This window comes from Balearica regulorum, chromosome 1, assembly GCF_011004875.1.
Source record: "Balearica regulorum gibbericeps isolate bBalReg1 chromosome 1, bBalReg1.pri, whole genome shotgun sequence".
Lineage (NCBI taxonomy): Eukaryota > Metazoa > Chordata > Aves > Gruiformes > Gruidae > Balearica > Balearica regulorum.
Window position 1 is genome coordinate 42,169,122 of NC_046184.1, and position 12,911 is coordinate 42,182,032.

Sequence of the window (12,911 nt, forward strand, 5' to 3'; positions counted from 1 at the left end):
CAGGAGTTTCATCATTTTCCTCACGCTATTTTAGAAAGTTAGCTATTGAAATAATGCCTGCTTTTATTCAAATATCAAAGAGGATTGCCTTCATCTCATGAATCTGTCAGGACTGCAGTGCAAGGTAGGTTGCTCTAATGAAATACAAACCCAGCGTGAACTACATCTGCATTTCTCTAGAGGCTAGTGGGTACATTTCTGCTACCAAATACCAAATTTAAATGTCTTTAAATTGTTGAAAATACAAAGTCATTTCAATTTTCCTGGGTTTTCATTTCAGTAAGTGATGCATGCCATCACACTTTCAAAGCTGCTAACACAGCTACTAAAGGTAATATTAACAGTAGAAAGGTATCTATAGCTATCGTTGTACTCCAAACCATAGCAGAATGGTTAATAAGAGCAAGGAAACAGAAAACTAAGAACCAACTCTGGGAGCCTTCGGAGATAATTTTGGGAGAGACTTGCAGCTGTCACAGCTCCTGGAGACCAGCTGCAAGACCGTACCTACCTACGGTAGCTGTTTCCAAAGTGCGATAAACGTAGTCTTTAAGGAAGTCATCTGTAAAAAGATCAAAGCTCCCTTCCCACTTTAAGGTTAAGGAAGCAGCAACTGCAACAAGACGTATAAGTAGATAAACCTGCAGTTTAAAGAAAACCAACATCTTCCATCCTTAAAGCAATGAACATCACTCAAAAAACCTACACATGCAACATAAAATGCCTTTGCCAGTTTTAGCATTTGGATGGCTATATTGTGATAAACCAAAATAATTAAAATACATTCTTTGCTTCAGTCCATAATGGCTCATTTTTCACGGAAATGTAATTTTCCCTTTTATCAAATATTTTCTCCTTTCTAATTCCCCAGCTCATTTGTTCTGCTATCTAGGCACCAACTTAAAACATGCAATGACTAACCAAGGAGACCCTGTAGCTGCAATGTATCAAACCAATTTTGTTGACCATTCACGGGTCACTGCAACATCAGCTTCACATGCCTGTTCTGGAGACAAATGACAAACACCACCATTTCTTTTTCCAAGCTGCACAGGTGTATCACCTAGGCAAGCAGGAAAATAACACCAGCCTGCTGTCAAAAGTCTCAATCCTCAAATTCAAAACTATATTCAAATAGCCTCGAACATAGCCAGTAATAAAGTTTACTGGCCAAAGGATGAAGATGCCTAAAGTGTTTAAATCAATTTGTGTAACAAAGTATTACCAGATAACGAACACAGTGAGTTATACAACAGTGCTGATGTTCAATACCTGTGCCGAAATACCCACTTGGTTTCTACAAAAAAAAAAAAAAAAAAAAGCTGTTGATGTAATTTATTATATTCCATTTACAATATATACTTTATTTTTTAAATCATCAAAATATGAAACATCATCATTATTAAGTAAAGGACTTCATTTTCCATGGTAAGGGAAAAGAAGGTTGGAAGACCTGAACTTCTTTATTTAGAACAGACTATTTCAGCTGGAAAGGACCTACAATGATCATCTACTCCAACTGCCTGACCTCTTCAGGGCTGACCGAAAGTTACAGCATGGGAGTTAAGAGCATTGTCCAAATGCCTCTTAAACACTGGCAGGCTCAGGGCATCGACCACCTCTCTGAAAGTCTGTTGCAGTGTTTGACCACCCTCTCCGTAAAGAAATGCTTCCTAATGTCCAGTCTGAATGTTCCCTGACACAGCTTTGAACCATTCCCATGTGTCCTGTCACTGGATCCCAGGGAGAAGAGCTCAGCACCTCCTTCTCCACCTCCCCTCCTCAGGAAGCTGCAGAGCCAAAACTCAAGTTCCCACTGAGTTTTTTTTACAGTTTGTTTAAATTATTTCCCAGACTAATGAAAGAATGTTCAAGATGAAATCCAGATGTGCTTGCAAATTCAAATGGAAAACCGAAGGTAGATATCAGACCTAGAATTGAAAATGCAAGAAAACTCCTTTCTCAAATGTGATCGGGAGCAAGGAAGACAAGTAAGGTTCTTCTCCAAACCATATCTAGGTTAAACTTAGAATACTGCAAAACTCCTGTCAGAAAAAAAAACCTGCCTAACACTTGGAATGATATAAAAAAAAAAAGATCTAAGTTAACTTTTCTCAGCTCCTAACAATCATTATCCTGTGAAAATTAAGATACTCCTGAAACCAATTATAAAAAATAATTGCCATTCATACGGGTAAAGGACTATCAAGTGCCAATGAATAAGATAAAATAGACAGCTCACTTGAAAAGTACAGAGAATTTTTGAATACTTATGTAAAAAAGGACTAATGAGTACATCTCCTTTGGTTTTATCTAAAAACTAAAGAAAGTTTATACCCACATGTCTGTATACTTTAAAAAACATCCTTTACATTGTCCTGTAATAATTTTTACCACTACTTTAATAAAAAAAAAATTCTGTTATTGCAGAGGCTTTACATAAAATACTAATTACTACATACTTGACTACCCTCAATCTTATAGTAGACAGCATATAAAAGCCCAATATATTTTGTGAACGTTTATGATCTGAGAAATTAAAGTAGGCCAACAGGAATATGATTAGAAGACATTATTCTTCCCTCTACTTCAGAGCACCCGCCAGCAGGACGCCACTGGGGGTGGTTAAGCCCCCTCCTCTCCGTGCCGCGGCAGGCACCAACGCCGTCCCCTTGCAAAACCGCCAGGAACTCAGCCTGCGCTCCTCATCATCGCACCAGCTTGTACGCAGCATTTCACAGCGCTGTTCCGCAGCCCTCTTTTTCACTCTGCTGAACTTCATCTTCTCCAACGCAATTCACCGAAAAATAATTTTCTCAGCCATTAATTGAGTTTCAGCATTTGATTTCTGTTGCTCTAAAATCCCATGTACTATCAGACCCCTAGGATTGGAGTAGCTTTGTGCTTTTACCAAAGAAAGCATTTTAGTGTGGTGGAAGTCATTCCTAAAGAATTGTTTCTCTTAGGACAAGGATTAAACAGTTAAAAAGAAGATTACTGCTATACAGCTAGTACTCTACAAATTATCAAAACCAAACGTACAATCTTCAAGGGATGCTTGCCTTTTTTCAAAGACTAGGCACAGTAAAAAACCACAGTTTTGTATGCTATACGCTAATGAAAATGTAAACACTTAAGAAACTATACTTATTTCAGAAATAAGACTAGATGATAGTGTGGTATATTTAATGTATATTAATAAACTTTACCACGTTATTCAGCACAGGGGTAAGAGACTGTTCTCCATTTACTGCATTTTGCAGGAGCATATCAAAGACCCAGTATCTATGGTTCACCTAGAAACACTAAGAACCTACAAAAGGCTGTCTGTAATAAGAAAAGATGGAATTGTCACACCACCGTAATAATTAACCTACTGGTAAAAAGACCAAAAGCACAGCAACATCTCAGAATTTTCAACTTAAAGGCGGGGAGGGGGGGGCAACACATGCTTATAACACGCAATTGGATAATTCGGTTTTTAAGCTTCAAGTCACCACTTCAGTCAAAAATTCTGTAAAGCAAATCACAAATCACAAGAAATTGTATTTCATGTGATTAGATGGCATTCTATTTTTAACACTACTGATTAACAGATGGAAGTGGAGTTTTTCCTTCAAAAGTGCTTTAGTCATCATAAAGTACCAACAAAGATGTTAATTAAACACATTTGTAGAACTAAGAAAAAAAAAATGTGTGATTTCATGTTCATTCTCTACAGCTATTTCTACAGTGCTCTCTGAAAAAATTACCATTTCGTTATATCAAGATATGCATGTGTATGTCAGGATAGAGAAGAAAACGTACCAGGTCATCTCAACAACTTGTATCCCTTTTATCACATCGACAAATATTGCCAAAGCTACGTTTATATTAGTATGTCCATACACACTTCCACAATTATCTATTGTGTTCAGCACTTCAAATTATTTCTGATGTGTGAAATATCCTCACATTTCAGCCCTTGCACCAGAAGAAAGGCTCTTTGGAAATAACAGCACACGAAAGTTAGAGTGGACATAGCTCCTCTATTTGCTCTCCACATAAAATTCTTGAATAGCCTTGCTTAGCATTGCTTTAAAAACAAATTTTTATTCCTATGCAGTTACTAATTTATACTGGAAAGGCTGTGTGCTTGTGAAAGAATAACTGTGTAAAGGAACAGTATCACTGTAAGAAATATACTAAGCAGAACAATAACCGATAGTTTGATATTCCAAATATTACCAGATCTATATTTTCTCTAACTTCTTTACTCATAGTAAAAAAAAAAAAAAAAAGCAACCAAAAAACCAACCTGCAGAAATCCCCACAAGTTCCTACATTGAATCAATAAGCTTATGTAAATCACATTGCCAGAAGAGAGGTCTAAAGAAGAATTTAGTAAAGAGAATTAAAAGGGAATATACTATCCCCATCGGGTGCTAAATATAGAGACCTTAAACCATTTCTTTCCAGTTGTGGCTGAAGGAAACCGTGTTTCCTCAAGATGAGCCAAGAGTCTGAAGCGCTGGATGAGCAGGAGGAGTCTCTGGAGACATAAACAGTGCTGAAACAACGCTTGATAATGAGAAGAACTTGTCTCTTCCATCTTAAAACTACTGGACAACACTTCATAAGAGATTATTATTAAAAAATTACATAGGGACGCCTTTCCTCTTCTCTGATCTTTCTACCCCAACTGCAAGGTAACTTCATAGGAAGAGAACAGTCACTTTCTGCCAATGAATGATCACTGAGGGAGAAAAGGACAAGCAAGTTTTACACAAACTTCCCTTAAAAAAATATTAAAGTACCTACAGCGAAGGAAACTAATCAGGGATTTGGGATTAGTATGAGTTCTGAATTTCTTTGATTATGGCTCAACACAAATTCACCAAACCAAGCAAAAATGCTGACTTCTTCGCAGGGCATTGATTGATACATTTGCCTTGGACTAAGCAGCAGACACTTTAGGAATACAGGGACCTTGAAGATAGCAGTTTTCTTGCATCGCTTTTTTCATCTCTGACTGCATCATGTGACAATGGTCTGATAATGTGGTACCTCATCTGAAACCTATACAATATTCACCAGAAGTTGTGAGCTATTTCTCCCACCACCATCTTCATCAGTTTGAAGGTAAGTTCTCATCCAACCCCAAAGTAAACCATTTAAGAATTTTACCACTGTAAACAAAGATGACAGAGCACATCACATATTAACCTCATAAAGGAAGGGAACGTGGTCTGCCAGATTTCTCAACCAAAAACACTTCTCACACTGTTATTATCTGGAGCTGTGAATCTTAAACTAATTTCCACTTCCAGTTGCACCAAAGCAAATTCAACCGAAGTCCATTAACAGAATTATTTTAGAGTCATTGGAAGACGGATCTGGCCGTATGCATGTGCACATACATAACAGCATCTATTTCTGAAATGATAGGACAGATCATCTCTGTGGCATTTATGTCAGAGCCATGACAAAATGCTTTTCCCAGATGAATAAGTGACAGCAAGAAGGCTGTTTTCAATGGGAAGAGGAAGCCAAGAGCTGGCTTGTTTCCATGGAAACACTAGCAGCATCAGGCAGAACAGCTGTAGAGGAAAAGGCAGAAGTTCGGGAGGCAGAAATCTTGCTGATTTTACCTCACCAATATGTCAGTACCATCAGAGATCATCTACATTTAAGGTAGATCGAGCTAGTTTATGTTGAATATGTCATGTATTAAGCTACAATTCGCAATTAAGGCTTTTAAAAGCCACCACACTAGAACTAAATTAATAAAATTTACTTACAATGCAATTTAGTCGGCCCATGTATATATGAAGCTATAGAGCGTATGAATATCTGTAACAGTTATGCATTATGATTTTTGTCATTAGGAACAAGTGTTGCTGTTTCTTTAAAAAATGACAGCTCCCATAGGCAAAATGCTTCAAGCAAAATGACTGGTTCTCACCAATTTAATCTAATGGACTTTCTTCCCACTTAAAAATAAATTCAGCACTTTGATTACCAACATGGCAAAAGGAACACCCTCTTTGCAGTTCTTTATCAACCTTTACTATTTTCTTTGTATCATTTTCAGGTAGATGTCTGCATAAGTAAAAAATTATTAAATGGTAAAATCTCAAGTATACTTACTTGCCTTGTTTAATGAAAGAGAGAGTAAACGTTTCCACATATAAATTAAAGAGCCTTTCTATTTGTTAAGAAAGCAAATAAACTTTGCTACTATTAGTCTACAAACATATATTCTAAGATTAACATATCTTCACCACTCCATTCACAATATCTCAATCTATCCCAGCAGCATTGCTTCCACCAAAAATAAAAACTGTCTTGCATCACGAACAGCCAAAGCCCTAAAAACATAACCCGCTCCAGTCACTCGCCATAGTACACGAAAGGCAGCTAGGTACCTGGAGAAAACGTAAGCAAGCCACCAAATAAAGACATAAGTTATCTTTGATAAGAATGCTCTCCAATATGATTTCTGTAGCTTTAGCCTTTCGAGGGGAATCTATAAAATCCTATTTTCTCCCTCTCCCATCTCTGATTCTTCCTACAACCACTCGCACCGAACGTTCAAAGCTGGTGTGCATGTTACAGGACGCTGAAAGGAGTCTCTGACAGCATAACTTCACGTAAAGCGGTAGATGGGAACTTTGTATTTCCATCAAATAATAGCACTCACCGCTCAAGCCCAGTTCCTCATGTCACAAGGAAGCAGCACAAGATCAGTGTTTTTAAGAACACTTGCAAGGCATAAGTATCTCGATGCCTAGACTGCAAGGCTTTTGTGGGTTTATTTGCATTTCAGTGAATTCTTACTTACAGCAAACTTTACAAATACTTGCTAATTAGTTTTTATCCTTCTCTTGTAAACCAAGTAATTACGATCTTTCGTATAGATAAAGACTGTACAGCAAAGGGGTTGTGTAACTTGCCTTCAGCTGCTGAAAGCGGTAAGGGTGTCGCAGGAGGCGCCTGCTCGAGAGCCCGGCGACACACCGAGTCCCACGCTGCTGAGCTACCCAACTTCACAGGGGCTGTCCCCGTATCTGGGAACGGATTTACACTCTTCTCAGAAAGTGAAGGATATGTGGCTATGAACTTTGTGAATCCCAGGGTCATTTTTTGAGTTCCTGTACAAAGTACAGGAGTAATCCATAATCCTTGGGGGGGGGGGGGGGGAATCAATTACAAATACTAATTACTTCTTTAAACAGCATCATGTTTCAACTATTATTCAAAAGCAAAATGTCTTAAAAGCTTAATTAATTTGAAATATGATATTCTGAGACTAGTGCTGCCATTCTAGGTCCTGCTGGGCATCTACACTCCTTTAAACTCAGTGGTTAATTATGCCTCTTGTACTTTCTTACAAACTATTCAGATGTATCTTTGTACTTCACTAAAGCATGATGAGTACTTTGCACTTATGAGCCATCAAAGGATGCCAAAATCATTTACAGGTATTAACTAACAAAACTCAGTACATAGGTTTGATTCAGATAAGAATCAGGGGTCTGTTTCAGAGATGCTTAAACCAATGCACAGAAAATCTTAGTTGCCCAACGCTTCTCCTCCTATGACAGCATCTTATGCCAGTAGCTTTCCATATCTACATAACAGCATTCTGTCAAATAGCAGTTTGTGAATGATTGCTCTATTAAACCTGGGGTGAAAGGAGTACTGCTGTACTCTTTAATTTCATTTCACAGTCTATGAAATCCAAAACAATAAAATCAAAGCAGAAATAATATTCAGATGTAACTCTTGAACTTGAGAATCAAAGAAAAGTGTTGCAGGTTTTGTAGCAATTGTATGTACATGGATTACATTTTATATTTACAAAATACATGTTTAGTAGATGTCTCTATCTGACTATCAAACAGCATACACTAAAAGTTGAATTTATTTATTTATTTTTTTTTTTAGAATCTCAAGTAAAGTAAACCCTCATGTCAACACACTAGTTCCACTATTTATATAACATCACTGGATGGTCTTGCTAGAATAATCTTGTGCGTGCACTATCCCCCAATAGGTTACCATGGCAACTTATATTTGAATTTCTATAAATTTCTATTTTTAGAGATCACAGTTTAGGATAAAGAAAAATCACAAATATTAAGTAACATTTCATTAATAGAAAATATCCCATTTTTATCATCAACATACTTCCCAGAAAAGCCATTGCTGAAGTTAAATCAGGCAGCAATGCTAAAAAAATAATTACCACGGTTATTAAGAAAGTTTACCACTAAGCAGCTTCACCATAATCTAAGTGGTATATGAGTCAGTAGCTAACGCTATGAGACAAAGATTGATGTTCACAGAGTTTTGTCTTGATTTCAGTAAGGCCAGGATTTCACTCAAATGTTTTTAGAGTTAGTCATCATTTCAGCTGACACAAAACAGAAGTGTATTTGCCACAATACTAAGAAAATAATATCTTTGTTTCAGGTGTGGGAAAATGTTGAATTGACAGTAATGTCTCAGTTCCAAACTAAAGTTACCATCACCTTAAATTACTGCGTTCAAGAGTGCTTACTACATGCATGCTAGTCCTTAAATACAAGTTTACTTTATGCTCTAAAACTTGCCAGCAATTCTCAAAGTTGTTTCCCTACCTGAAAGATCAAGGTACAGAGTAGCAGCCTGAAAAAAATGAAAACACTGATTTAGACGCTGTTGTTATGGCTCTGACACTGCCTTACTCCAGCTGCCTGGGGTTGAAAACAGAATATAATGTTTAAAGCCAGTTTTTAAGTTATAAAAAGGTAAATACCTTATCTTCTAAGAGATTAATATTGCCATGTGGCAATTTTCTATTATAGTGATAATTACAGCGTTCATTTTGCAAACTTGAAATATCTTTACCCGAGCCACCGACAGTGGGCTGGTCTAGTACAGATGGAAAATTTGGAAAGCAAGTGCCTACAGGTTCCGTCAAAGAGTGGACCAAAGCAGATTGAAAACCCAAGCGACAGCTACAATTCCAGGATACAATTGCAATCAGCACGCCTACCTTCCTATTTCTCTTAGTATCTTCCATTTAACACTGACTCTGTACTCCTTGGTTCTCCAGCAAAGCTGAGATTCAACACTGCCAGCAACTTTCCACAAAACAGTAAGTGAAAGACAATCTGCAGGGTAATCACCGGCCACACTGCTGTTTCCTCAGGTAACCGATGGCCAAATTTTCTTTAGGATTCAGACAGCCAAGATGCAAGCAACGTGGGTATGTCATTGATGAGCAAAGATAGACACTTCTGGTAGTTTTCAGAACCGATCCTTTATCAAAAACTTATTTCAAGTATCAGCTGGAGCCAGCTGTCAAGGGAAAATGTATTGGTGGGTAACTTTCAAAAACATAACGCTGGCACGCAGCAAGCGACAGTAATAAATACGAGGACTTTTACGCTCTGTTTAACTTACCTCACTAACTCATAGGAGTTGCTACCTTTCACAGAAACTGCATCAGGCCATAGGGTACAATTCAGGAACTCACTTAACCACATGCTTATGGTCACATCTATCAGATTGCCAGTGAAATCAGTAGAACTGGTCAGATGACGACACCCACCAGAACTCCACTTTCTGCAGGGTGAGGCTTAGCTCTGAATACTTTGTGGGAATCCTGGTAAATATGCTGCAAAACACTTATTTATAATGAAACATTTTCAGTTACAAGGGTTTTTTCTTGTATGACAGAGAGGATTTGCTGGTGGTTGCTTTTCTCGTTGTTGAATTTGAGGCATCCCCGTGTATTTCTCTCAAAGGAATTACAACCGTTTGTTTGCTCCAAAGCCCTGGGTTAGAAAGTGAACCCACATCACCACTGACAACAGCAACTAAAAGACAGAACTAAAATCCAAATCGGCAAAGTATAAAGTAGCTGGCATAAAAATCTAAAATCCCTATCTAAATAACAGAAACTCAGTACAACCATTTACTGCGTACTTTTACCCATACCCTCAGTCACAGAATCAGCAAGGGTCACCCTGAGAAATCAATGGAGGAAGAGGCAGGGTGACCCCCTGTCACACTTACTTTGTTGAACTCGGATCACCCCCCAGCACAGACAGAGTGAAGCCGGGAAAGGGCTGAGGCCGTTCTCCTGCATCACTGTCACCACCTCACCCCAAACCTGAGACCACTGACAGCTGGGGGAGGGATGATGGCCTCCCGCTGGGGCCAGCTGCCCCGGCCCCAAATGCACCTCCATGCAGGTGCTCAGAAAGAACGAGGGCACCGTGGGGGCTGTTCCTGCCCACACACACCCAAACGGGTCCCCCAACGAGCACACCTTTACACCCCCGCCCAGGCCGCGGGGGTGAGCGCGGCTCCCTCACAGGCTTCTCGGGGCACAGCTCCCACCTCACCCCACGTACACTCCCGCGGGGGGATGCTGGCACAGCGGGACCCCCCTCACTGCCTGACACTGCCTGCAGATGCCGAGGGGACAAGCACCACTGCCCCACGCGGGCCGAACGTCACCCCCCCACGCAGCGGCCACCAAAGCACCGCCCCTGCATGCCCACCCCAGGCGGGGCGAGCTTCCCCTCGACGCCCTGCGCGCCTGCCTCCCACGCAGGGCACCGTGCCGTGCGCGGCCCCGGCGGCCCCTCGGCCTCCCCAGCCGCCCCGGGCGGGAGCGCCGGCCGGCGGCGCTTACCCTGGCGGCCCGCGAGGAGTAGGGGTCCTCAAAGAGCGCCCAGACGCGGGGCTGCAGCCGCCGCCAGCGCCCGCCTTTGCCCTCGGCGGTCGCCCCCACGTCCTCGATGCCCAGCCTCTTGGCGGCCAGGTCGTCGTCGTCGCCGTCGGGAGGCGGCTCGCCCGTCAGCAGGTCGGGCGCCTCGAAGATGTCGAGGGCCTCCTCGGCGTCGCGGTGCTGGCGGTAGGTCATCCAGCAGCAGGGCTCCACGTCCGTCTCGTCGATGCCCCAGAAGGCCAGCTCCTCCTCGAAGAGCGGCCCGCAGACGTCGGCGGGGCAGTGCAGCTTGCCGGTGCGGTAGTAGTTGAGCACATAGGCGAAGACCCCCGGGTGCCGGTCGAAGAAAAACTCGCTGGCGCCGCCGCTGCCCCGGGGGCTGCAGCCGCTGCCGGGCTCAGGGCAGCCGCCCGCCGGTGGCGGCGGCGGGTTGGGGGGCGGCGGCGGCGGCTCCTCGCCGCCCGGGGACTCGCTCTGGGACTCGCAGGCGAGCAGGGCCAGGCGGGTCCCCGGCAGGGTCTTCAGGGTGCTGCGGTAGGTCTCGTGCCGCGTGCCCCCCACGTTGAGGATCACCCTCTCGTTGTCCTCGAGCTTCCCCATCGCTCCGGGTCGGACATGACTGGGGAGGGAGCGGGAGGCGGCAGCGGGCAGGGGGGGACCGGTCGCTGGGCGGGGGGGGGCAGCCGGTCGCGGGCAGGTCCGCGGGGGACGAGCTTCTGCCTTAAACGCAAACAGAAAGAAGAAATCGAGGAGAAGCCCCCCAAGCATCACCGGGGTAGGGGGGTGCGGGGTGCTATCCGTCGCCTGCCCCAGCCCCCCTCCATCACCGCCCCCGATCTCCCGCCGTGATCCTGCCGCCCCGCACCGCCTGGAGAGCCCTCCCGGCCCGCGCCACCCACTGCCGGCCAACTCCGCCGCGATCCTCCCGCGGAGGGCTCTCCCTCCTGCCCCCCCGCCCCGCCCTGGCCAAAGCTCCGGGCTCTCTCCCCGCTTCCCCCGAAAGCGGACTACCGAAATGGCACTGCCGCTTCTCCCGCGTACGGATCCGCCACCGTCCCCACCCCCTTCTCCCTCACGGGGCTGCGTGAACCGAGCTGATGGAATAGAAAGTGTGCGGTTAATTATTTAACGGACATCTATCTTTTATTATCCTAACAGCTTAACGGGGGGGGGGGGGGGGGGGGGGGAGGAGAAGGATGAGAGGTTTGTCTCTCTCTCCCTCGTCTCTATTTTGGGGGGGGAGGGATTGCTTTCGGGGAGAAAATAGCGAGCCCCCCAGCAGCTCGGGCAGCAGGCACACCCTTGGAAGCGCTGGCTGTGCGGAGCTCGGCTCGCTACTTTCTCAGACAAATCCTGAAAACGAGCGTGCATCTCGGGGAAGAGCCGGTGGAACCAGCGCCGGGCTGCCGTGGGCTTCTCCACGCTCCCTCCCTCCCGCCAGCCCCTCTTCCTCCCCGCCGCCCCTCCGCTACCTTTGCCAGAGGAGAGAAAGTGGCTCCTCTTCTCCGGCGGGCTCCGGCTGTGCGTGGCGGCGGACGCCGATTCCCCGCCGCTCTCCGTGCCTCTCTGCCAGGCGAGAACTACTTGTTGTTGAGGTTGGGTTTTGGGGGTTTTTTTCCCCCCGTTCAGGTAGCTGTTTTACCTCCCTCCATGCTCAACTCCGACAGGCGTAAAAGCGGCTCGCTCGGAGACCCCGCTCCCTTCATTTTACAAGGGAGACGCCGCCTTTCCACATCGGGACTGCGAGCGAGCATCGCAGGCGGAAAGCAGAGCCATGGGCGGCGGGTCGGGGCACCTCGGGGACCGGTGCTGCCGTAATCCCAGCGCCTCTTCGGGAAGACGAACCCAAAGGTGAAAACGCACCTCATTTGGGGCTGAAGCTCCTCCCCGGGGCGGGGGAGCCGTCCCTCCGCACCCCTCCAGCCCCCCACTCCCAGCCCTGTGGGGCGGAGGGAGGCGATAGCAAAAACAAATACCACATCTCTCCGAAAAAGGCAACACCACCTCCGCTCCTGCTACATGTAAATTTTGGTTCACTTAAGGAAAACACGCGGGAAGGGATCGGGGCTGAGAATAGCTATTTCTAGGAGGAATGCAGGAAAAGCAGCGCCTAGCTACAGGTGACTGCGGAGAGGAGCTGCTCAGCCCCCCAGGAGAGGGTCCGTCACCTGGCAGGTCGGTGCCTGCAGCACCTGGGTCACAC

At 44.5% G+C, this 12,911-nt stretch overlaps 1 protein-coding gene across 13 annotated transcripts in view; it reads right to left on the reverse strand.

Moving 5' to 3' along the window:
* The window catches only part of KCNC2 (potassium voltage-gated channel subfamily C member 2), a 110,139-nt gene extending 97,432 nt beyond the window's left edge, over nt 1-12,707 (reverse strand). For 5 of the 13 annotated variants that reach the window (XM_075747092.1, XM_075747081.1, XM_075747085.1 and 2 more), the window contains exons 1-2: nt 12,181-12,706; nt 10,673-11,428 (exon numbers count right to left, since the gene is read on the reverse strand). In XM_075747092.1, the coding sequence (XP_075603207.1) occupies nt 10,673-11,308 (636 nt within the window). In that variant the 5' untranslated portion in view covers nt 11,309-11,428; nt 12,181-12,706. Of the gene's footprint in view, nt 1-10,672; nt 11,429-11,607; nt 11,708-12,180 lie in introns of those variants that run through there. The other 8 variants (XR_012834261.1, XM_075747079.1, XM_075747057.1 and 5 more) reach the window with 4 other exon arrangements.
* Nucleotides 12,708-12,911: the final 204 nt, after the last annotated feature.